Consider the following 26,172-nt stretch of genomic DNA (forward strand, 5'->3'; position numbering starts at 1 on the left):
TTAGAAAAATCATATTTTTATTTTTATGATCATGACGGGCTGCACAGACATGCTGAAAGGGCTGCATGCGGCCCGCGGGCTGCAGGTTGAGTAGCGTGATTATATAACATAATATTTGAATATTTCAGAATATAAAAAATAATAAAGTATTGAAATTCAAATGGGATTATAGAGGAAAACTGACAGCATTAATTCACACCGGGTTTGGGAACCGCAGGCATGAACCATCATTCAGCTATAGTACCTGGTTAGGGCCTGTATTGTAAGCTATCGGGGACAATAATTTAATAATAACTCACAATGCATCTTCCATGCCGGAGTCAACACACTGAACAGAACTTTACAATTCAGGCATCTAAGACTTCTCCGTCCCCAGACAGGAGAGACTGAAAGCGAGTGACAATAGAAGGTGTGGAATGAAAGCCTTGCTGGCGTCCCAGTTCTATCAGTCCCAATGTATACTGTCAGTTCTCTGCTACAAATGAAGAATAAGCCCCTTTTGTATGCCAAATGAGTCTGTAAACACATCAGAGGCAGTTTGCAGATAACGCGCTTGAAGTTATTTATCCTCTGATGAAAGTCGCGCATTCTGCACCCACAAGCTTAAAAGGTCAATCCAGGCTTTAATAAACAGTTTCCAGAGTCAGAACCCACCTCCTTTGCACATAAAATACACATTTATCGCATACCAAAGACTGCCAGAATCTCTTGGGAATAGGATTGAAAGAGCCATTATAGGGGCCCCTTTCTTGTGATATCCTAGCATATCATTAATGATTGGACTGTCGAGGTCTTTGATGTCTAAAGGGGTAGAGTTCACAGCTTTGTGTTGAGGGTCCATCCGCGTGAAAAACGAACATTTTGAGCAGAGTTGACGTGGATTAGTTATGGATTAAGCGTTAAATTCTAATGTCAGAAACTTAACCATTCTCTGCCTCTTAACCAGTGTTCTTAGCTTAGTGAACACACTTACAGTAAGCTCGTAAGCTACATTACACAGTACACACATATCGTCTTCACAGCTGTATACTCTGCTATATTTCTCATTTCTCCCATGTTCCTACACCTTGTACCCTAGAGGTCTAGTGCAAATTAAACACCTGAGATAATACTTTAGACACGTACAGTACGTGTCTGGTTCCATGTTTTATTACGGTCTATTGGGTCTGGCTCATGTCCCATTACCACAAGCCCCGTTTATCATTGTGTGTAACCGAGTGGATCCAATAAGACCCATGATCATCGAGTGCTGACCCAGATTATCAGTAAGAAATAAGGGAGGAAAAGGTGATAGACAATGTATCACCACAGGAATGCAAAACTGACTAATGTAAACAAAAAAATAATGTAAACATAAATAAATGTTTTATTAATTATTTTGAAAAAGCACTAAATCCTGTCTACTTCACATGCTCTAAGCTTTTCAGTAACAAGCCCAAGCTGTCAACTTTTGGAAGGAACCAATACTACAGGGTGTGGGTGTGTGTGTGGACAGGGAGTGATTTGCTGCATGGGAAGTATCTTACATTGGCGGTTGTCCCCAGTATATTGATAAATCCACAAATACCCATACAGTATATGGAGTACCCTGAGGTCATCAATATGACGTCATAGTACTGATGGCCGGGACTCCGTATTGGGAATGGTTAGACAGAAATCTCAATCTATGGGCATAAGGACAGCCCACTTGACTCCCACTTGACTCCGGAGTTAAATTTAGATCACAAAGTAACAGAGATCAATCTCACAGACAGACCAGACCAGTTACCAACAGTTGCCGCGATGAAGAAAAATGCTTTTATTGATATCGTAGCGTTTTAGTTGCGTTATAACATTTTTTGAGAACTCCTGCACTACCACATGCAGAGTTTGCCGCAGAAATTATTTAATTAAAGCCGTTAGGGAGATCACTTTAGACATACAGTACAAAGTACAAACGAACATAATCTACTTTTTTCTAATTAACATAAGTTGCAGCACATGGCATTTTTACCAGTACAGTTTGCAGTATGATCTTGGCAGAATAGTCCAATACCGTACTTGCTACTCATGTGAGAAATGAATTGTGAGACTAGGCATTTGGTGATGAGAATTGTGAATAGCATCCATCCATCTGCAGGCTGGCAGACCGGCTGTAACAATCAGTTGAAATAAAAAAAGGAGAACGAATGGCTTTCTACCGAGGAAACGGCAATGAAAGCAACCATTTAGAGGCATAATTATAATGTGATATGATCTTATTGACGCTAACACGTCATTTGATATCCAGCAATTGACGCTAATTGGTCTTTTCATTGTTTTATTATAGACTGCGGTCTCCCGCACCCTAGTCTAACCTAACACGGACAGTCTATTCTGGCAGATCTCACCGGGAGTCTCCGGCCAATAGCATGTGTTCTCCTCCCCCCACCCCCCTCTGCTCCTCTGCTCAGCGCAGAGAACGCTGCTGCGTCATGACGTCAACCAATTCGGTGCAACGCCCCTCTGCACTCTGATTGGTTAGGGAAATTCTACACTTCCTACATCAGTGATTTTAACACCATAGCCCAGGCTTTTTTCCCCCAACCGATCGCCAAATAAAGGCTGGGTTTCCAAGGCTACCCGCCCCCCAGGAGTGATGCAGGGACTCGGTTTCCCATGATACATCGTTAGATGATGTCATCCAGAAATCTGGATGTCCACCCAGACCAATGATGGTAAATTCAGAGAAATGGATACGATGTATAACCGTTTTTATCAGCAGACCATAACTCGAGAATGGATCGTCGCGGTTCCAATTTTGCAAAATTCGGTGCACACACCAAAATCAAATACGCCGCCACATTGCCTGCAATTCTTGTATGTCTGAATGGGGCTTAAGTTCTATAGGCCTCCATGCCTCCATTTTCCTATGAGGTCGACTAAGATAGATGTTGTAGGATATACATTACATTTTTGATGTTGGTGGATGTGTCTGGGAATTCTGATGAGCTCCTCGCCTACACACACTAAAGTGCTTCTTGTCTACTATCTAGTTGATCCACTTCACTGTCATTTTGATTCTTTTCTCTCCCACTAATGTGTACTAACGGACTGATGTGTATTGTCGTTATTTTGTGCGGTTTATTCCATGTTTGGTTGTGTTTTTGTCTGCATGCTCAGGGAAAAACAGATGCTAGATAACTATGGTGCAATTACTTATAATTATGCACGTCCTCTGTAATAATGATCATTACTTGAATGAATTAAATAGTTCATTGTACTGCACATGAAACAAATTTAGCATTAATTGCCTGTTCTTGAACTCTGTGCTTTGGACAATTTATCAATGTGTTTGTACTATACACACACACACACACGCTCGTGCGCGCGCATGCACATGCACGCTAAGCTTTCTCTCTCTCTCTCTCTCTAAATGCCATTTTCACACAAACTCAATGTTCTTTGTCTGCTTTCATCCCCCTCATGTTGCGATGTGGCTCTGTCTCAGTGTAGCCTTGAATATTCATGCAGACTGATGTGCTGACTAATAGGCTCCTGGCATACATTATGTAGCAGGGCCGATAGCAGCTGTGTGGCATCCATTACCCTCATTACCTGGCTGTGGCCAGAAGATTGAGAAAATGTACTGAAGCATTAACATAAATCACACCTCCTTGAGCCAGTTCGGTCAGCTGGGATCCACCTCTATTATTACAATCACCGCTGAGTGCTGACCCCTGCCTGTGATTGGAGTTTGACAGAGGTTTGGCGAGAACTTATCTTGGGCAAGTAAGTTTGGTCAAAGCCCACTTCCTTGGATATGCATACTTGCACACTCACTATGAATAGTATACTGCCTTGAGTTATTGCAAATTTAAGCTGGCTGTGCAGCAGAATAATCAGACAAGTCCCACAGAGGAAGACTGTACCATAAAAACAGAACAAGCATGCTGGAGCCTGTAGTACTTTGATTCTGACTAAGATTTATTCAGCAGACCTTTAAAAGATGGTATTTTTTCACAGTGGTCACGCACACATCAGCATTCCAACTTTAAAGCTACAATCCCCAAGTTTCATATCCACGGTTTCTCTCTCTCCCTACGGAAAGAGGTAATTGCAACGATTTCTAAACAACCACGGAGATGGCAACTAGTGCCAATCCCATGTGCCATCTAATCATCCATCCATCCAATATATGGAGATCTCTGGTTGTCGAGCCATACCCAAAGAGTCAAGGCCTGTCTATGACTCAGTACTGTCATAATTGCAACCGTAAGGTCGCAGTTACTATCAAAACCTCCACCGGCTGTCTGCCAGTCTGTCCGTCACACGTCACGTCACACTTTTGCCCTACTCATATCTCCGCCACGTTGCCCCTATCTATGCCACACTTTGCACACACACTCCTTGGCTGCCAAACCACAAGCTCCACCCCTCATTTCTCACATGGCCCTCTTCTAGTTCCACCATGAGGCCGATTCTTGCAAAACACATTTTTGGACACTGCTCCTACAGATTTTGGCCTAAAATCACGCAAAGCTGTACACAGTATCTCTAAAGTCATGTCATCGACATGGATCTGTCCCATTTCCCATATTCCCTCCTGATTGGCTACCTTTGCCTTCTAAAGTTTGTGTATGCGACCTGACGGCACTTATCTCCCGATTAGGGAGTCTTATTGGTTCTGAATTCACGGTCCATGGGTGTTCGTAGATTTATCTATACTAGTCCATAGCTATTAGGCGATATGTGCAGAGTGTGTGTGTGCACAGTATATCAGGGATGGCAAGTAACTGTCCTTGGTACCTGCAACAGTTCCAACACACGCATGCGCCTCCCGTCGCTGCGTCGTGGACCACGGCGAGCACACACGTGTTGTGGACCCAACTATGTTCGATGTCTTCTTAGCTGCAACAGTTCGAGGTTGATGTGTAAGCTGTTTGAGCAAAGCTATGTGTGCTAAAAACACAAAACCTGGATTAGTGCAATGAAGATTATATCCAAAGCGCCCTCTCGCTCATTAACAGTTCCAATACACACACCACGCGTGCGACTCATCATTGCCCGCTCACATATTCCTTTTTTGCTTGCGGGCGCAATCTCGCCTGGGGCACCAAACTGTATTAAGGTGGCCCTGGTTGTAACCACGAATTCCAAATCTCGGGTGTGTACATAAAATGCTAATAAACAGTGTACACTTTGGGAAATTGAGAAACAGGTATTGCAGTTGGGTGCATATGCTAATGGTCAATGCCTGTGTGCAAATTCAGATCAATTGCTCCAGCCACTGAGGAGAACCAGGCTTTTTTTCTCCTTATACTGTATATATGAATATATTTTTACAGACACTGATCCAAAAACGTACCACTCAGCAAATCACTGCCTCTGCTCCTCAGCGACATCAGACAGTTTTCGAGATTTTCCGGAGTGACACAGACAGGGACACAGAGATTCCGCATATTTATAAATAACACAAAATAAGTCCTGGGTTGTAGATTTGAATCTTATAGATATTTTGACTGTGTTTCTTACAAAATAAAATAGAATCTTTGTCTTAGGGACACCAAACATAAGAATCAACAGCATAAAATGCATACAAGCAGTTAGTAAAACAAACACATGGACAAGGTCATGGCACTTGAGATGAAAGACTTCTTAGATATAGAAAAGTGATAACCCTCCATGTGTGTTTTTTGTTCTTGTATTTTTATGTTGACTGGTTCCTTTGCAAGAAATTATCCATATTCTCCACTGAAATGTCAGCATACTGTACTTGTGTACAGGATTTGTCGTTTGCTTACACAAGTAGATAAAAGATAATGTGGCATTAATATAATCTTCCCTTCACACTTTGTATGAGTGAGTGACTTATAAAACCAACCCTCTTGAATCTCTTGAATGACTGGCCTTTTGTGTGATTGGCCTTAGAAAGAGGTTGAAATAAACAGTTGGTCGGATCAGTAACCCTGACAGACTGTATTATGTTCAAGCCGATGCCCTTTTCTTGCTTTCATGCATGATAGCCTCAGTGGGAGTTCAGAATTGTGCGTGTGTGCATGCTTGTACACAGTGGTGGAAAAAGTAATAATTTGTTTTACTTAAGTAAAAGTATCAATACTGCAATTTAAAAATACTGTTAAAAGTAAAAGTCCAGTAATCGAAATGTACCTGAATAAAAGTACAAAAGCATTGGCATCAAAATGTAGCATACTTAAAGTACCAAAAGTAAAAGCATTCATTATGCAGAATGTCCCATTTCAAGTCATTATGTGATACGTTGTGAGCTTGTAGATGGACTATTTTCAAATTGCCAAAATGTATGTTAGGCTGAAGCGGGTAATGTATGTTTTGTCATAATAATCAAAACCTACAAAATAACTATAATTAAAGTTCTCATATATATATAATATTTGGTGTAGTGGAGTAGAAGTCAACGTATTGGTAATTGGAAATACCCAAATAAAGTTCTGTACAAATACCTCAAAAGTGTACTTAAGTACAGTACTTAAGTAAATGTACTTAGTTAGTTTATACCACTGCTTGTAAGTATAGTTGAACCACCATATCATTGTCTTGACACAAATGGAAACACAGATGCAGCAATAGATTTGAATTGTTGTTTTACCTTGTTTACCATCCACTTGTTTACCATCCAGCCCTGTCTCCTCCCCATCTCCCGTCTCCCAGTCCTTCTGATCCTTCTCCTCCCTACAGATTTAAAAATTGGAACTCAGAGTAGTGTGCGCAAAAATGTAAAATATTTCTGCACTCTTAATTAGTGGATTAATTAAAATGTGTTCCCTCCTCGTCAGACAGTCAGAATTCAGGAGATTTTTGGGGGGTAGTTTGGGGGGGGCGTGGGACTCCGATTTTGATAATTTTATTAGGCTTGCTTTAATTTCAGCAATTAAAACGCAAAAAGTAGGTGTACAGAATTTGATTTGATAACTGAAGCAATGTAAAACCCATCAGTACTAATATTCACTACTTACTGTAAGTGAATATCTCAGTATGATTACATGCACTGCCCACAACACTTAAACTGGGGGTATGGGGGTCCTCTCCCAATTATTTGAGCATAAATGTAATTTCCTGTGTTCCGGTGATATTTTGGAGTTTGATAACCAAATCCAGGAGAAATTACACGTGTTGCCACGCAAAGCTACGGCCCCCAATCCAGGAGAAATTCAGGAAAAATGTCAATTCAGGAGCATGGCAGGAGATGGGGTCAAAATTCAGGAGACTTCTGCCAAATTCAGGAGTGTTGGGATGGCACATCCTCCACCCCTCATCATCACCCCATCTATCCATCTTTCTGTCACCTGGCTACCCTGAATCTGTTACTCTGGCGCCGTAGGACATTAAGCTGCTGTCACTTTTTAAGCATCCCCACATCTCCAAAACATGCACACTTGCGCACTTGTAGACACAATTGAGCGTTCACACTCACACCAAGTATGGTTGGATTCATTGCATTAGAAAAAAAAAAAACTATTTTCATTCATTCCTTGCATTATTAAGGTACAATGTAAAGCCCAATTAGCCCAATTTAATCGGCTACAGTGCAACAGGTTCCCAATAGGGGAAGTCATGATGTGCATGTGCTTTAGAACGCTGCCACTCGCCACCTCAATGGCAAGAAAAAGTGTGACCACATTAATCTGGTCTTTGCCTCACTCCACTGCCCCCCCTGTATTTATCAGAGCTCATAAACAACTTAAAGTTAAAAAGGCTTCCACTTTGGCATTTGACACTGTTTTAATGTGTATATTTTATAATTCAACAATGCTGTTGTTTGCACTTTTTTGTTGTTGTAATGCATTTGATTTGCCTCTTTTAGTTTTCCTCTTTACTGTCTCAATCTCTCTCTCTCTCTCTTGATTGGTTCCTTTAGGTCTGTGCATTCTTAATCCGCTGATTAAGGGAATTTATACTATAGTCTTAGGCTTAGTTCCTGAGTATAATAATCATAATACATTAAAATCATTCCTTAGCTGCGAAGCTCCACACTCATAATTAATATGAGGCTGGAAAACCTGAGAGAATAACTACAAATTATTTAATGACCAGTTAATGATGCTACAGCGGCCAGGGCATGCTGAATAATTTAGAAGTGTATTTACTTGTTGTCTTTCACAACATCTTTCACTTTGTGGTTGTTAATTTCAGGCATTTAATGTCACCATGTTCTAATAATTTAACTGTGGTAGTCTTTTAGTTGATAAGATGGCAGTAATGGGGTCCCTTACTGTACTCTCACTCAATGTGAAATAGATTAAATGTTGTTTAACCAACCTTAGACATGTTCTAACAATAAACATAGATTATTAATTATTAATTATGTCTATTGTTTATTATTAATTAATAAACGATAGACATGTTCCCAACAATAGAAAACAATGGCACACAGGAGCACTGCTCATATAAACATGTTTTCACACTGGATACACACAGTGTGACCACTGCCTACTCTTCAGTGAGGCCACAATAATAGTAAATTATACTATAATAGTGGTAAATAGTACTGGCAAGGTAACCCCCTAGTGTGTTTCTGTTTATACAATTCTCTTCTTATAAGGAAGGACTAATGAGTGTTTGAACCTATGCGTATTTAAGTGTAAAATTGGTTGCTGGAACAAGCCTGTGTTGCATGGCTTGTATTATGTATTGGCTGGCCAATGTTTTCCAGCAGGACAGTCACTGGACAAGACTATCTCTCTCCCACTCACGTTTGAAGTCGATTCAGTGACTTTGGAAATTATGCTAACACTGACTGTACTTTTGTTCTGGCTGATATCCTAGTCAGCAAATGTAAAGTACGTTCACAGTCACATTCATTCATCTCCATGACTTTGTCCTTAATTTTTTGTCCTTATTGTCTAGTCTGGATGTTAAAAACAATATAGGATATTTGTCTCCACCAGCCGAAGGCAAGGGGAGACTCGGGGAGACTATGTTTTCGCCACTGTCCGTCCGTCTGTGTGTGCGTCCGTCCGTCCGTTACAAGCTAATCTCCGGCGCCGTTGGCTTGGTCTCGGCCAAACTGTGCACACACACTCCCTGGATGCCAATTCAGAACCTCTGCCCCACATTTTTCACATGGGCCTTTTATAGCCCCACCATGAGGCCGATTTCTTTCAAACTCATTTATGACAGTAATCCTACAGATTTTGTCCAAAAATTACACACATCGGTAGACAGTTTTTGTGAAATTGTGCACACACATTCCCACTATGCCGAGGAAGAAATGCCACTTCAAACTTTTGAAATCAGCCTTATGGTGGCGCTATAACAGCCCGATTTGTCTTTTTACCTATAACTCCACCAAACTTTGTACGCGCACTCCCTAGGGGCCAAGGAAAAACCTTTTTCACATCAGCCTTTTATAGCACCTCCAGGAGGCCGACTTTTTCAAATGTCTTTGTTTAAACAAGATCACAACAGAATAATCATAAAATGTTACATGCCTGCTTTGTTTTCAATAAAGAAGAACAAAAGGAAAAGAAAAAGAGTACGCATTCACACAAACACATTCGTCCAAGGTGGGGAAGAGGGAAGGAGAGAGGGGGGGGGGGTCTCTGCTCCTTTAGTCTAAGTCGAAAGGTCATCGACCATGATCAGGGTGCCAATATGGTCCAACATGGGCTGCCATTTTTCATAGAAGGACTCCAAGGAGCCACCAAGCGAGGCTCTGAGCCTCTCCAGTTTAATACAATACAGAATTTCCTGGTTCCACTTATTGTGAGTAGGGGGAGATGGATGTATCCAATTTAAAAGAATCAACCTCCTAGTCAGTAAGGTCGTGAAAGCTGTTACTCGTTGAATGGCAGAATGGATAGAGGTGATTCCAAACAGGGCAGTAAGGGGATCTGGATCAATTCGTACACCTAGTACTCTGCTCAGAGTGTCAAATACAGCAGTCCAAAAACCTGACAGTTTAGTCAGTTCTGCCGGGGGGTGTTTACATCTGTTGCAGGCATCCGATCTACCAGGGTATATCCTAGCCAGTTTGGCATTTGTAAAGTGAACTCTATGTAAGATTTTGCACTGTATAAGCCTGCGCCTAGCACAAATAGAAGTAGTATGTGCCAGATCCAATATTTCATCCCACTGATCATCCAAGATAATAATACAGAGGTCCTGGTCCCATGCAGCCCTGAAGAAGTCTAAACGAGTATGATTCAGCTTGGAGTCATCGTATGTCATTGAAATTTGTTTTTTATCTCCAGGGTCAAACTTCAGGCCGACTTATGTAAAACAATTTTTGGGATATTACTCTTTCAGATTTTATCCAAAAATTACACTAATCAGTACACAGTATCTCTACAGTCATGTGATCAACACGGATCTGTCCGATTTGCCATATTCCATCCTGACTGGCTAAGATTGGCTTCCAAAGTTTGTAGAAATGGTCCGTTTTGAACAAAATGCCTCAAATCACGAATGCAGCGTGCATTTTTTGTGAAATTGTGCACACACATTCGCACTAGGCCGAGGAAGAAATTCCACTTAAAATGTTTTACATCAGCCTCATGGTGCATTCCACACCTGTTGGGAGACCTGTGCTCGGAAGAGCACTGCTTCTAGTTCAAATACTGTATCAATTTGTACAAGGACATGAGTGGAAATAAATGGCAATTTTTTCTCATGCAATTTTTTTTGCATTCTTCTGTAAGTGAATTCATTACTCATATCATGCCATGGTCATCACAGACCTTGCATAATAGAGAAATGCACAGGTATTTATGATGAGTTTCCCTGCAAAACAAGTCACTGAGATCCTGTCTGTTAGCCCATGTGACTTTTTCAGAGACTGTTCCTTTTTTGTGTGTTTTATCCAGCCTTCCTTTGCCTCCCTCCGTCAGATCTATCAGTAATATTGAAGCATCTGCTGTTGTGTTTCAGAACTGAGCTCTGAGAACCTGAGGACTTGCTTCCAGATCATCAGCGCCTACATGTACTTGTCTGCCACAGAGTTTCTGCAGGTGAGAAAACACAAACAGATGCACAACGATGCTAATTCACTACCTCTGGCACAGATGGATCTGTAACCAACATGCAGACACAAATACACACACGTCAAAGATGACTGGGAATGTGTATGACTGTGTTTTTGTTGTTTTCTAGAACTATGCAGAGGGCCTGTGTCGATCTTTCTGTAATCTACTCAAAGACATCACCAACGAGGGACAGGTCCAGGTGCTCAAGGTACAGTCTCTACCTCCCTTTTCTCCCTCGCATCACTTTCTTACTTGTGCTTATCCCTCTTTTTCATTTAGCCTCCATCCATTTCCATCTCACTCCTTTTACATACCTCGCTTTCAATGCTCAGTGCTTGTCATTCGCCATCATTGCTTCATGTTTTTTTCATAGCATGTCTGGCCTCAACAATGGCCTACATTTATATTTGATGTTGAACTGGTTTCTTAGACCCCAGTGGGGGTGGCTATGGGTGGGTTGCAGGCATAACACACGCACGTGCGCGCGCGCGCGCACGCACCCACGCACGCACGCACGCACGCACGCACGCACGCACACACACACACACACACACACACACACACACAGTGATGTAATTAACTTGTTTCAGCTTGATTCCCCACTGCTGTCCTTGTCATTAACTGAGAATTGACATGACAATTCTCTCAGTCTCTTATTTGATACTAGATTTAATTTCACCAAGCTGCTTGACACAGACAAATGGCTAGATCTAATGAGTCCTCTGACAACTAAGGCTCAATGTGGGAGGGTATGAGAAAAATATGCCTGCTTTCTATTCTCTCACACTCACATTCTGTAGTCCTTCTGTACCCCAACAGCCATCAGCAATTTGCTTTAGCTGGCATGACTTGTCATGAATTTACCATGGTATCTAGGAAGTGTCTGTCTTTCTGTCTGTACTATATGTATGAATGTATGTATAGTCTCCACAAAAGTGGATCAATCACAGCCCATGCTGCTACTGTACTGTATCTGCACAAGATCACAAAACAGAATCACCGCTGAGCATGATAGCCTGAAGTGCTTAAAGCGTGTCATAGTTGATTTGAACATTGTTCTTGTGAATCACTTAGTGAATATATTGGTTAATGGGTGGATCTAGCAAAAAGCAAAAAAGGTATACAATTGTAATTGAATGTATCATTCCCTCTTTACAAGATAAAGGACAAAACATTTGGATAAAATCATTTTGCAGTCCTGAACAGGCTTTTTCAATAGGTTAACTCTTTTACTGCCATTTATATGATTTTTATAAGGATCTAAGTATGTCTTATAACGCCATCAAAGTAGCTAACCTTTGCCATTTTAGAGAAAAATATCCATCCATTATTTCCAACCACAATTGTTTGTAAAAGGCAGGCGTCTCTCTCACCGTCACCAAGTTGTGAAAAAAAGTCAAACGGGCGCTGATATTCCAATGAACGAGGCTGGGGTTTGTCCCTTGGTTGCACCAGTTGTAGACATAGAAATGGAGAAACTAGATCCAGGCATAGAAAACAACCAGAAAAGTGATCCCGCCGCCATCGTTGTTTATGTGCGCTCCAGATTTGAGACTAGCGTTACGGGAGCTGCTGCTACTGTACACACCCGTGCCACCCTTCATCTGCTCAGACAGGCTCAGACGCGGAAAGACAAACACTCGGTATGGCGCGGAGGATAAAAGAGCTAGAGAGTTAATCAGAATCATTGTTATTGTCTCAAAACAGGTTTACACTGTGAGAACAGAGAGGATAGATGTTGCGTGAGAGCAGAACAAGAGAGACGGGTTGAATAAAACAAATAACAAACAAACCAGATAAAATAAACTCAAAATAACATGATGATTTGCAATATTCTTCAGCTAAAAATGTCACTGTTTTTCACTATTTCCAATCTGAATGAACTTGCCGACTTTGGTACTACTTTACAGGCACTGGAATATGTGGTGAAAGAATGTTATAAAAAGAGTGTGTCCTTCTCTGGGTTATCTTAGCATGTGTGTTTGCAGTGCTAAAGGTCTTGACACTTTGAAAGCATCAAGCTGCCTGTTCACATTGTCTACTAAATAAAAAATGGACTTGTGTTTTTAGAACAGTCAAACAAGTGAAAACAAGTACATACACATACATAAGTGTGTGTGTGTGTGTGTGTGTGTGTGTGTGTGTGTGTGTGTGTGTGTGTGTGTGTGTGTGTGTGTGTGTGTGTGTGTGTGTGTGTGTGTGTGTGTGTGTGTGTGTGTGTGTGTGTGTGTGTGCGCGCGCGTTTTATATTAAGGGCTCCGCACTAGAACGAGTCACGACAATATCGGAAGCAGGAACGTGTGTTTTCAATGTGCCTAAAATGGCTAAGATTGATGGTCTCTGTGAGCGTGCATGTGGATGTGCGGGCGTGTCCAATCACACATGCTCTGAAGTAGAGCCCATCCACCGGACAGACACTTACCCAATTGGCTAGTTCCACTCCATATGCATGATGTAACCCTTATAGCCTGGAGGGACAGAGGGTCTGATGAAATTCATTCACAAAAATATGAGAAGAGCAAAAAAGGGGAGTCCCGCACACTGTCTTCACTTTTTGCACTTTGTTTAACTTAATGCAGATACGTTTCGGTCGCTTGCACTTTTATGAGTGCAAAATGACCTTTTCTACTTTATTCACAAAAATATAAAAATAAAACATACTTGTCATTGATGGATTGGGAAAAATTAAACGCAGGCAGACACAAAATCACAAACCTACATGTATATCACTGCGTGGATAGGAGTCTGGTACTTCTATATGGATCTTTTTTTTTTTTTTTTTTTTTCAAGGGGCGGGTTAAAGGAAATGACTTTGCACACAATTCGTTAGACCAGACCAATACTGGGCCCTGATTGGTCACCCAACTTTTCGGGGTGAGGAAATGGATTCACAGTTGAGCGAGGCCAGACCCAAATCCGCCAATAGTCTGTGGCCCCAGGGATATTTTGGTTCAGATTCTCGCAAATTCGCCAAATTTGGCACAGATGTTGTCCATAACATACTTAATCATTTTAAGATGGGTGCCAAGATGGGCACCCCATGGTACTGCCATAATTGAGCAATGCAAAAAGTAGCATATAACTGGTCAAACTAGGGGGTTTTCATGATTCTGAATCCATTGCAAGCATCCGTTTTGCACAAAAAACATTCCTTGGGCTAAAAAACTGCCCTACAAGACTATGGTTTAGTGATGAAAAGTGATGAGTCATCACTTTTAACACTTTTGTGGTGGCCGTTTTAGCCCAATGAATGTTTTTTTATGCAAAACGGATGTTTGCAATGGATTCAGAATCATGAAAACCCCCTAGTTTGACCGGTTATATGCTACTTAAAGCAGATTCTTTTTTTTGCTTTTTTCCCCTGTAATGTAAAGTTAATGGGACACCAATTGCATTGCTCAATTATGGCAGTACCATGGGGTGCCCATCTTGGCACCCATCTTAAAATGATTAAGTATGTTATGGACAACATCTGTGCCAAAATTGGCGAATTTGCGAGAATCTGAACCAAACGGTCCTTTTATTGCCCTGGGGAAAAATACATTTGCACCGGCAGGATAAGTCTGATTCAAGGCTACAACTGCAGCACAATGCCAGCTGTGCCAGTTCCTGTCTGCATGCAGGTTCGTCAGCATTCCGGTCGTGAAATAAACATGAGAAGCTAGACATATGTTTCAGGAGGTGAAGTTCTTGGTGTAGTGAGAATAGAGACGAGGCGACAGCAAATGTGCTTTCCCAGCCTCACTCACTAAGTTTGTGATCCACTGACTGAGCCTATAGGCATCAGCTGGCAGAGTTTGGAATGTAGGACCTCCAGCGTGGCTCAAAACATTAACTACAATTTTGTATGCATTCTCTATGCAAATTAGCGTTTTCATATTTCCCTCAGCACCGTGAAGCGGGACAGCAAAAAGCATCACACCTTCTGAACTCGCTGTCAGCCAATCAGAGGATAATGTGATCTGAATAGGTGGATTTTAGGCTATGGGCAGGGAGCCAACAAAGAAAGGAAGTCAACGTAAATCACAGTACTGAATTAAATACCTTTTAATTAGTTCACATTCTATTTTTTCAGAGAGTGATGTCAAAGCACAACCACGGCACACTGGTGACATCATTGCTGTGAGACTCTGCATGTGGTTCAGTGTCGCGTGATTATGGATCCAACTGGGAAAGATGGATGGAAACGGCAAAGAGCGCTCGTTTTCAGTTATTGTCCACGACATTGCAAGCGGCGCGAAGGCCAGCGGACCTTGGTCCTGCTCTTCGCCCCCGGGCGCCGCAGGCGCGAGTGGCCGCGAAGAGCGGGCCAGGGCCGCCGGCCGCGTGAGTTACGAAGCCCTGGTGAATGCAATCGTTATATTTATGCCCAGGCCGTAAGGCCTGGGCAAGCGCACGATAAACGCCATGATAATTGGGTTTTGGTGCACCTCGCGCGGTCCAAGTGACTACAACGGAGCGCTCCCTACGTCCGGTTCAGCCAATCACAAGCTTCAAAAATGAGTCCGGGGCGTGGTTATCCATCTTTTCCAGTTGGACCCATAATCACGCTTCAGTGTCTGCTAAATAGTGTACTCACTGTAGTGTTGTTGTTTAGTTTTGTCGCATGTGCCGCGGTTCCATACTAAGAAGAATGAATTAATGAAGAATGCATTAGCTAGCAACTAGCAGCTAACGTCAAGCAGATGCATGTGTCGAGTTAGAGGAACGTCAACCCTTGACTTTCGGTCGGTGGAACTTCAAAATAAGAGTGTTTTTTTCCCTGTGACCTGTTTGGATGAAGATCGGGTAATGGTTATGGTTATACATAGTGTCCTTGGACAGGAAATACTTCTACAGTAACCGGTATTATTGCCATAGACCGGCATCATAGGCTACATTGTACAGTAAAAAACCTCTCACCTCTCTCAGCATTACTGAATGCTTGTGTCACAGGACTAGTGTACAGTTGGGATTTCATATTCTCTTGTGGCTTGTGGGTTTCATGACATGCTTTTCTGACTAGACTACCATGGTCTACACTGAGTCAGCTGAGTTTTGGAGGTCAGACAACCCCTGGTGTTTGTTGATAATGCATCCTCTGTGGCCTGCACTGGGGTCACCTTACAAAGTTGCACTACTCCTTCACTTTGCAGCAGGGTTACTTTTTCAGGCATGAGGCATCTACAGTATGAGAGATGGTAGTGTTATTTCCACCCTGCCAGTTCATTTTATTCTTGATGTCAAGGGCGGTCTTTGGGCATGTCAATACTTCATCAGGTGCCAAAGTGACTGAGGAGTAAGCAAAGGAGAGGAGAAAGCTGGTTCCCTGCTTGGCTTTGCTGGAGTACAGAAGTGAGGGTAGTAACTGATCAATTGGATCATGTAATCAATGAACAAATCTGTCAATGTTTGCTTAAAATATACAGCTTATAGGCACAAATTTGCTTCAAAGCATCATCCCATCAATTAACCCCTTTTGTTGTTGTGGTGGTGGTTACTTTAACTTATGCTGAGAGGGTGATGGGACACAAAGAAGTTGCTCTAACATGAAAACTGTCTTTGCTGTCTTTGAGGCCACAGTGTTGCTATGCTGTGTATGCTGTAACTAAAGTCAATAAGCTACAACATGAAAGTACTCTATTGGGTGTTTAATACTGCATGACGAAACACAACGAAAATAGCCAATCTACAAGCTCAGCAACCAAACAAATATAGCAACTAGATATAACTTAGGTTTGTTGCTCTGGAGCCTATCTCCCTTCAAGCTACACCGCTGGCATTCAGTGCAACCAATTTAAAAGGTTTAGTCGCACTTGATAGATTTGTGGGCACATGTGCAACCACAAGTTATATACTCTGGCGCTCTGGCATCAAGGGTAAAGTTGGACGGTTTTTCCTTAGCTTTATATAACCCACATGTATCTTGGTTGACGGGACAGAACAGCTTGAGAACATTGGTAATATACACTATGGGCGGCTTGCACCAACATGGTTTAAGCCTTAAACTGGTTTAAATCAAGGTTTATATTTTAATCAGCTTGCACCAAACCTTAAACCTAGTTTTCATTAATCAGGTTTAGTTTTAAACCATCCTTTTAATCTTCGTTTTACTTTTCATTCTAAACCTGGATTAATGTTAACTCTTTCTCAGCCTGAACGCACTATTACGCAATTTTGCGCAAGAGCCTCCCAGCCGACACGCACTTTTACGCACTTTTTTTTTTTTTTTTTTTTTGAAACTTCAAAGCCTTCCCCAACTTCTGACATTGTTTGGAGTGAACCACATCAAAGGAAAGCCTCAAATCACCAGCCCAAACACAAACCAGCTGTCTCAGATCAGAGAAAATCACATCACATTACCACAACAATCACCAGACACAAGAGCTGTGGGAACCGTCTTGGCATTCTAGCCGAGTGAGAGCAATTGAGATGGCTGATTGATAAAAAGAGAGAGAGAGAGAGAGAGAGAGACACTGAGAGACACTGTGTGTGTGTGTGTGTGTGTGTGTGTGTGTGTGTGTGTGTGTGTGTGTGTGTGTGTGTGTGTGTGTGTGTGTGTGTGTGTGTGTGTGTGTGTGTGTGTGTTGAGGAGAGGAAAAAAGAGAAAGAGCTAGTATTTTTTTTTTTCAACTTCAAAGCCTTCCCCAACAGCAACAAACTGTCTCAGATCACAGAAAAACACATCATAATTATATTTACCTTTTGTATAGTCCATCCATAGTTTGTAGTAGTAACAGACAGTAGTAAAAGTAAGAACCATGACGATCCAGTAAAACTTTTTGTAACGGCTGTAGAAGTATAGTCCTCAGTAGTATACTAAAGCACTAAACTAAACCCCCCCCCCCAAACACATGGCTGATCCTTGCCGTGAATGCCGTACATCCAGCAATCCCAGGCCTGGGGAGGACCCAAATCACCATGGTAACACAAGGTAACACAAGCTGATTGGCCACACAATGGTAACCATGGTGATTTTAGTCATTCCAGGGCCCAGGACGAGAGAGAGAGTGTAGCAGACTCTCTATGTCTCTCGACCACTCGCTCTGCCACACCTCTCTCTCTCTCTTGCTCTAATTTCCCTCTCTCTCTTTCTTAGTAAGCGGTCTTTCACTCCCCGTGTCTCTATGTCTCTCGACCACTTGCTCTGCTACACCTCTCTCTCTCTCTTGCTCTAATTTCCCTCTCTCTCTCTCAGTAAGCAATCTTTCACTCCCCGTGTCTCTATGTCTCTCGACCACTCTCTCTCTCTCTCTCTCTCTCTTTTTTTTCCCCAACAGCTGACATTGTTTGAGGTGATCATCACAGTAAAGTCTCAAATCACCAGCCCAAACACAACAAACTGTCTCAGATCACAGAAAAACACATCATAATTATATTTACCTTTTGTATAGTCCATCCATAGTTTGTAGTAGTAACAGACAGTAGTAAAAGTAAGATCCAGTGTTGTTGTTGGTAGTGTGAGCCAGGTCTCACAAGCCAAGCTAAAAGAGAGGCGTCAATTGGGTATGGCAAGCTATGGCAGCTCACATACCTTGGCTACAGGGGGAATATAATAAAATGTACTGTAATCGTGCCTGTTGGAAAGGTATGGCAACATGACTGGTGTCTTGCACGCCGGGCCTCGCGCGCGTGAAAGACAGCTTTTTTTTTTTTTTTTTTGCCATACCTTTTTTTTGCCATACCTTTTTTTTTTCGCTGAGCTAAACGCCCTGCTCGATCGGCCGTGGTCCGCGGACCACCGCCGATCGAGCAGGGCGTTTAGCTCAGCGGCGTCAGTTCAGAAAAAGCTAAGGTTGACGCTGGAATGTCTTTACAAGATTAGGAGCATATGTATCACTGACGCTTGGATTCAGCCGTCCTGGGCCCTGGAATGACTAAAATCACCATGGTTACCATTGTGTGGCCAATCAGCTTGTGTTACCTTGTGTTACCATGGTGATTTGGTACATGACCGTCCTCCCCAGGCCTGGGATTGCTGGATGGACGGCATTCACGTAGCAGCAGCCATGTGTATGGTGGGGGGGGTTTAGTTTAGTGCTTTACTATACTACTGAGGACTTGCTGGATGGACGGCAATCTCTCACCGTGTCTATATGTCTCTCTACCTCTCGCGGAAAAAAAAGGGAGAGAGAGTGTGTAGCAGACTCTCTATGTCTCTCGACCCACTCGCTCTGTTACACTGCTCTCTCTCTCTTGCTCTAATTTCTCTCTCTCTCTCTCTCCTTACAGCCGTGATACAAGAGAGAAAGTTGGGGAGAGAGAGATTGATTGATTGATTGATTGATTGATTGATTGATTGATTGATTGAAGACTTTATTAGAAGTTTGCATAGGAAAAGGTACAGTTTCATTCACTGGTACAAGGTCTACTAAAAGGAGATCCATGAAAATACTAGGCTTATTTCCATAGTAAACCATATATCTCATATAACATTGAATGACAGACAAATAGAACACAGTACTATGCAGTAGATATGTAAAGAAAAACAAAAAAGAAAACAGTAAGAGTGCGCGTGTGCGTGCGCATGCCCATGTTCGCGTGCACATGCATGTTGCACGTTGCAGAGGGGGGGGGGGGGGGGAGAGAGAGAGAGAGAGAGAGAGAGAGAGACAGTGACACAACGTAAACACATGCACGTTGCGTGTGTTTATTGATGTAAACTCAAGACATGCATCAGACTGCATTCTGAGATAGACAGCGCCGCCGTGTGGATGACAGGCGTGCCTGCATCCACTGCTATCAGTATGGACCAGAGCCCTTATAGGTCTATTGTCCACATAACTTGAGGGATTGAGCTGAAATGTGCCTTTATACTTGAAAAGTCTGTAAAACACGTATTTGTTTACCCATTTGTTTGAAAACATACTGCCTGATGCATCATTGAAGCCAAAAATAGAAGGCTGAAAAGAGTTATGTTTGATAGCATCCTTTCGAAAACATGTATTCAGAAAGCTGTTTTGGTGATTACATCGCCTACAAACAGCCCTATTTCTAAACAATAGAAAATGATAGCAACTTACTACTTGGCGGATTTGTAAAGAGGGCGAATTGATCTTTCCATACGTATATGGAAGTTGGTATATTCACAGTAGAATGAATAGATATTCTATTTATTATACTAAAAAGTCGTTTATCTCAAAATGTCTATGCAAAAAGGCTGTTTTGATAGCAAAACAATCTTTATAAAGTTGCCATTTACTAGACTATAGAACAAGATACAGATTTTCTAGTTTGATGTATCGGAAAGAGCGCGAGCAGGCCTTTCCAGTCATATGGGTGTGGTGTGCAATACACTCTACAGACGATGCGTAATCGTCCCCCAAAATGAGTGAAAAATCCGGCAGTAGAGACTTAGAGCCAGATTTAAGGGGGCTGAGAAAGAGTTAATCCTCTTGCACCACTACTTTAAACTTCGATTTAAACATCAATAAGGGATTCATTTTAAACTTGCTGTAGAGGTGGTTTAAATGCAAACATGCCATTGACATGAATGGGGGTCCCCCTTCTGCGAGGGAAGCCTCACAGGCAAGCTGAAGCTGCAGACAGCGTTTCACAGTTGAAAACAAAAATCTCATCATAATTGTTGTCTTCCTTGTACATCGGCTATTTTAAAATAGCGAACTATTAAATATTTACAGGGACATAACACAGTCGGTTGTCATGGGAGTGGACTTCCCAACCAATATGCAGACGTTTCGTCTGCATATTGGAAATCGCTTCATAATTGACAAAACTATCAAACTGTGGTGTATTTCTTTGCTTCCTAGTTCCTAGATAGTCGCGCATCACCGCGCCGCACCGCACCGCGCTGTAGCGAGCCGAGCGTCACCGTAGTATGACGGAGCGTTATAAAATTAAATATTTTTTGGCTACAGGCGCTCTTCTTAACATAGAAGGTGATAGGCCTGCCCACATTCTCCCCGAAGTAAATATATAAGTCACGTTAATGATATTAGGCTCAAGAGAATAGTTTATTCCAGTGTGTTTACATCGCAAATCCAAGATGGAGGACATTTAAACCATGAATTAATCGCAGGTTATAGTTTTAATCACAGGTTAAGGGTTTAATCACAGATTTGTTAAGCAATGCTTAAATTTAAGTGGTGCAACACACCTCGATTTAAAATAAATCATAGATCAACAAAACCATGATTAACCCTAAACTAAGATTTATTTAAACCCTCTTGGTGCAAGCCGCCCTAAGCGTAGCAAGGCCCTTAGGCAACTGACTATATTTTATGCTCCCAGGGAAAGTGTACTGTATTCTTTGACTGTCTTCATATAAATGGAGGAAAACAACACTTGTAGTATTGTAGAAAACAAATGGTAAACACAGATGCCTTTACATTGCCCTTATAAGTACCTCCACTGCTTTGTCATCAAGAGGTTACCACTGGCCTTGTTGTTTGCAGCATTGACACCTTCATAAAATTGTGTGTGTCCTTTCTACAGGCACTACAGGGTGAACCTGCAATGGCTGCCATTACCCCAGGCGTTGCTCTCAAATGAACCGTGTTCACTTTTGTGTAATGATGCTGAGCAAAATGTAACCTTGGAGAGTTCCAGGCTATTACTAAGACTTTGTAAAAGTTAATTGCCTGTGATTATGGCAATTTGCTTTCATCATGGGGTACTTGGCCCGGTTTAAATTCTCAATCATGTAATTGCGACCACAGGTCGCAGTTTACTATCAGAACCATCACATCTTGACCGTATCTGTCCGTCTGGATGGGTAACGCTTGTCTTTTTAGTTGATTGACTCTCTGACATCACTTTGATGTCATGGGAACCAACCAAATCCCTTTTATTGGCATATATGGAGATCCCTGTGATGCCAGGGAACCAAATCCCTTTTATGCCCATATATGGAGATCCCTGATGTAATCAATATTAAGCCCATATCTGTGAATGCCAATATATAATCACTGTGATGTCAGGGGAACTAAATCCCTTTTATTGCCATATATGGAGATCCCTGTGATGCCAGGGGAACCAAATCCTATTGGCCAGATGGCCAAGACATGGCGCGACCTTGCGGAGGTCGCTTTTCGCCCGTAGGTGTCTTACTGGTCTATATTTATATGTAGTATGCATGTCCATACGCAAAATGCACCCAGTTCCAGAGTAAGAAGAATTTGCCTGTGTACGTGCGTGTGACCGTGCACGCATACGTGCATGCGTCTTTCAGCAGTTGTATGAGTACAGAGTGGCAGTGAGTATTTTGAGGTGTGGGTCTTATAAGGCTCAATAGCATGGCTGCTCATTTGGCTTCCTCTAATCCTCTTTGTATGTAGGAGAACCAGAACAACACATCCAACTTATGACAGCCTAGAAACACAGCAGCTTACCAGGCAAACGCATACCCTGGGGACAATAGGATCAGGGTAATCACTGTGTTATTTGTCTGCGTAAGGGAGATCATGCAAAGTACAGTATACACACACACACACTAATGGTAAATGGTGCATTTATATAGCGCTGTTATTCAAAGCTCTTTACATAGATTGTGCATTCACCCATTCACTCACACGCATTCACACAGATGGTGGATGAAACCATGCAAGGCACCAACCTGCAATCGAGAGGAATTAGAGGTTCAGCGTCTTGCTCAAGGACACCTCACGGTTCCCTTCCGGCCACTCTACTGGCCGCTCTACCCCTGAGCCACCGCCGCTCTACACACACACACACACACACACACACATGAACACAAACACATACTGTAGCAATACGGTCTGACAGTTTTTCTCTGTCCTTTAATTGCATTAGGCCCAGTTCGCCTTACATGTAGTACTGCGGGAAAATGACCCATCATGCCAGGGATATGGTCACTGACCGGTGAGACAGGTTTTAAGCTTTTTTTTAACCACACAAGGCTATACTTTTTGAGCGGTGCATGCCGCTCCAACATTTGACCGTTTGTGTCCATCTTTGTATTGGTTTATATTTCTATTTCTTTATATCAGCGGGAGGTGTATGTCTGATCACGGCAACACCAGCAGCAGCCCCCGGGCAGGTGCTGTTCAGCAGCCTGCATTGCTCATTCACACTGTGTGTGTGTGTGTGTGTGTGTGTGTGTGTGTGTGTGTGTGTGTGTGTGTGTGTGTGTGTGTGTGTGTGTGTGTGTGTGTGTGTGTGTGTGTGTGTGTGTGTGTGTGTGTGTGTGTGTGTGTGTGTGTGTGTGTGTGTGTGTTTTCTTTTTTCAACAAATAGTGAAAATAGCCTACAAACATCTGCTATATTTGTTAAGTTTCTGGATAATGTTGGCTCATAGTGACGTGCTCAAAATAATATATGATGAGGAAATGCTACAGTATGTTGTTAAACTGATTGTGATGCTATAGAACCACTGTTCTAGGTGATACTTACTACTGTATAGTGCAGGTGATAATACAGCTCACCCCCGGGGGCACGGTGACGCAGTGGTTAGCGCTTCGCCTCACAGCTAGAAGGTCCTGGGTTTGATTCCCGCCGGGGGATGCTGTGGGCGTGTTCTCTCCTCCGCGTCATCAGCGCCCATACCCTAGGTGGGGGTTGGCGAAAGGGCCTTTCTGTGTGGAGTTTGCATGTTCTCCCCGTGTCTCCTAGGGTTGATAACCTCACAAAAACATGCAATAATCCTGGGCTCTATAATGCCTCCCCCTGGCCAGCCGGGGCGCCTGATGGAGGGGAAAGGAACTGGTTGGAATAACGTGTTCCTTCCACGGCCACACGCTACGTCCAAACCGGGGAAATCTTCACTGTCAGGTGAAAAGAAGCAACTTGGACTCCTCATGCATAGAAGGAAGCATGAGGTCAGTCCGTAGTCTCCCCAGGCGTGGCAGAGGTAGAGCAGAGCCCAGGATTACATAGGCAATTGGCACTGGGTGAAATTTATTTTTATAATAATACAGCTCACCCCTAAGCATGCAGTAGTCACAACACGCATGCGCGCGCGTGTGCACACACACACACCTAACCAAAGCCTTAACCAAAGTTTTATAAAGTCCAAAAATATACGTCTCCCATACAGTAGTTATATACAGTCTCATATAGTCATTACTTTATATAGTGGTTTTATTCAGATTTCATAAATGAAGCGTCAGCGTTAGTTTATGCAGGACATGGGAGTCAAGTTGCTGCTCAGCTGTATTCAGATGTCAGTCAGCTCTGTTCTCATACCTCATTATCATATCTGCTGGTCATTATGTCACATGACTGCCATACTCCAATCAAAGCTCTCAATCAGTAGGGAGGCTCCTTTATATACGGCTTGCTTTCTCTACCAATGCTTGGTTTCCGAAGCTTCGGAATCATTTGCTGCTTGCTGCCTCCTCCACCCCAGCCTCCACCTTTGCACGATCAGTCTGGCTAAGCTCAAATACTTGGTCATTGTCTGATTAAGTTACATGTCAACGTGGTTAAGCTCAAACACTGCAATTTTGACTAAGTTCATGTCAATGTTGTTAAGCTCAATACTGTGATTTTTACTATGTTACATGTCAAGGTTAAGCTCAAATACAGTGATTTTGACTAAGTTACACGTCAATGTATTGCTATTATTCTGCTATTGTATCCCTATGGGGGTATTGCTTTGTGTTCCCTGATTTTGCTTAGCATGCTCAGAAAAGCTTGCCCAAAATTTCAGGGAGCATCTCCTATCGCGGAGCCCTTTAAACGCCAAGATTAACTGTATTCCATTTATGCAAATGGATAAATCTGCTTGTGTATTCCATTTTGCAATAAATTGTTAAATGACTTGACGTGAATGTTCCTGACTAAATTGCTTTGCTCGTCTGTAAAATGGCTGGCATCAGTATGTTTGGAAGTCAATGTCACGAGTGCAGGCTAAATTAAAGCTGGCGTTAAATTGGTAACGAATTAATAACTCTTATATTGTCGCTGTCGAGTGGAGACCTTATATGTCCTGTTACTTTCAACAAATGTGGACAAAAATGTAGCTATTATTTAGTCACAAGCTCTTGTTAATACTTATTATTGGTTCAATATTTATAAAATCGCTTTTCACTTTAAATATTTTTTCAAAAATAACAAATTACCAATCTACAAGCTCACAACATGGAAACAATAACCCCATCCCCAAGCTCCACCGTCCACACCACGGGCGACCGGGCCTTCTGTTCAGCTGCCCCTCGACTGTGGAACTGACTTCTGGACCACCTGGGAGCTCCACAGTCTGTTGATGTTTTTAAGAGAGGACTAAAGACTTTCCTTTGTCCTTTTTCATGAATCAAACGTTAGCATTTTTTGGGCTTATTGCCCCCATGTGTTTAAAAACAAAATAAATAGTTGTTTTTTTTATGCCCAAAAAATACTCTTTGGGATTTGCTTTAAAGTGCAGTATTGCATTTTCATCATGGCAAAGGCAATATTCACCTCTCTATGTTAAAGAACAGCACACTTTTCCAGAAATGATTCAGCTGAAAGTGCCCGGGACACCCTGCTGTGTGTCCTTACTCACACGTGCCTGTCTTAATAATGGCTGGAAGTGGAGCGCACAGAGTCCAGCTGTCTCTTTATCTAATGCCAGCACACAGAGACGTCTCACCGCGTTAATTGGCTTGTTGACTGCCCATCAGGAGTGACCTTTTTCCTTTCTGAAATAAGAGGATGCATCGCATGAGGCTGCCCTCGCTCACAGTTGTTGTTTTTCCCCTTGTGAAATCTAGTCGTGTCTCACCTGCCTGTTTCCTTTGTTTGTTTGGGGGAAAGAGTCGACTCACACACAGCACCGTTTCCACTGATGGAGGCAAAAAGATGCTTGATAGGGAGAGAAGTTTAGTCCTTCAATTACACTTAAAATCTACACTTTCAGAGTCAGTCAAACACTCAGGATTTTACGTGAACCTTTTCCCCCGACACTTTGCTTCCTTCTAATATATCATCCTTCTAGTTTAACATAAAATCTCTGCCCCATTTTTAGCAGCTTGTTTTTGCAACACTGCTCTGTAAACCCGTCACAAATACAATAGCTATAGATTGATTATACTGTCTGTAGCAGCAGCAGTCAAGCCAGATAAAATACATGTATAAGAGTGCACATCAAACAGGAACACTACCTTTTGCCCTAAATCCCTCAAAATTAGATTATTAATTAAAAATATGTTTGTTTGTTTGTTTTTTGCTTCTTCCTTTCTCTCTCTCTCTCTCTCTCTCTCGCTCTCTTTTTTTTTTCTGGCACAAGTACATGGTCTCACTTTTAGTTTTCACTCTCCCTCATTGGTTAATT

At 42.3% G+C, this 26,172-nt stretch overlaps 1 protein-coding gene across 2 annotated transcripts in view; it reads left to right on the plus strand.

The window, feature by feature from the left end:
- ipo11 (importin 11) overlaps positions 1-26,172 on the plus strand; it is a 219,418-nt gene that overhangs the window by 125,852 nt on the left and 67,394 nt on the right. For both annotated transcript variants that reach the window (XM_080738216.1, XM_080738217.1), the window contains exons 23-24: positions 10,867-10,946; positions 11,089-11,169. In XM_080738216.1, the coding sequence (XP_080594342.1) occupies positions 10,867-10,946; positions 11,089-11,169 (161 nt within the window). The remainder of the gene's footprint in view (positions 1-10,866; positions 10,947-11,088; positions 11,170-26,172) is intronic.

This window comes from Nannobrachium achirus (genome assembly GCF_963921795.1).
Source record: "Nannobrachium achirus genome assembly, chromosome: 12".
Lineage (NCBI taxonomy): Eukaryota > Metazoa > Chordata > Actinopteri > Myctophiformes > Myctophidae > Nannobrachium > Nannobrachium achirus.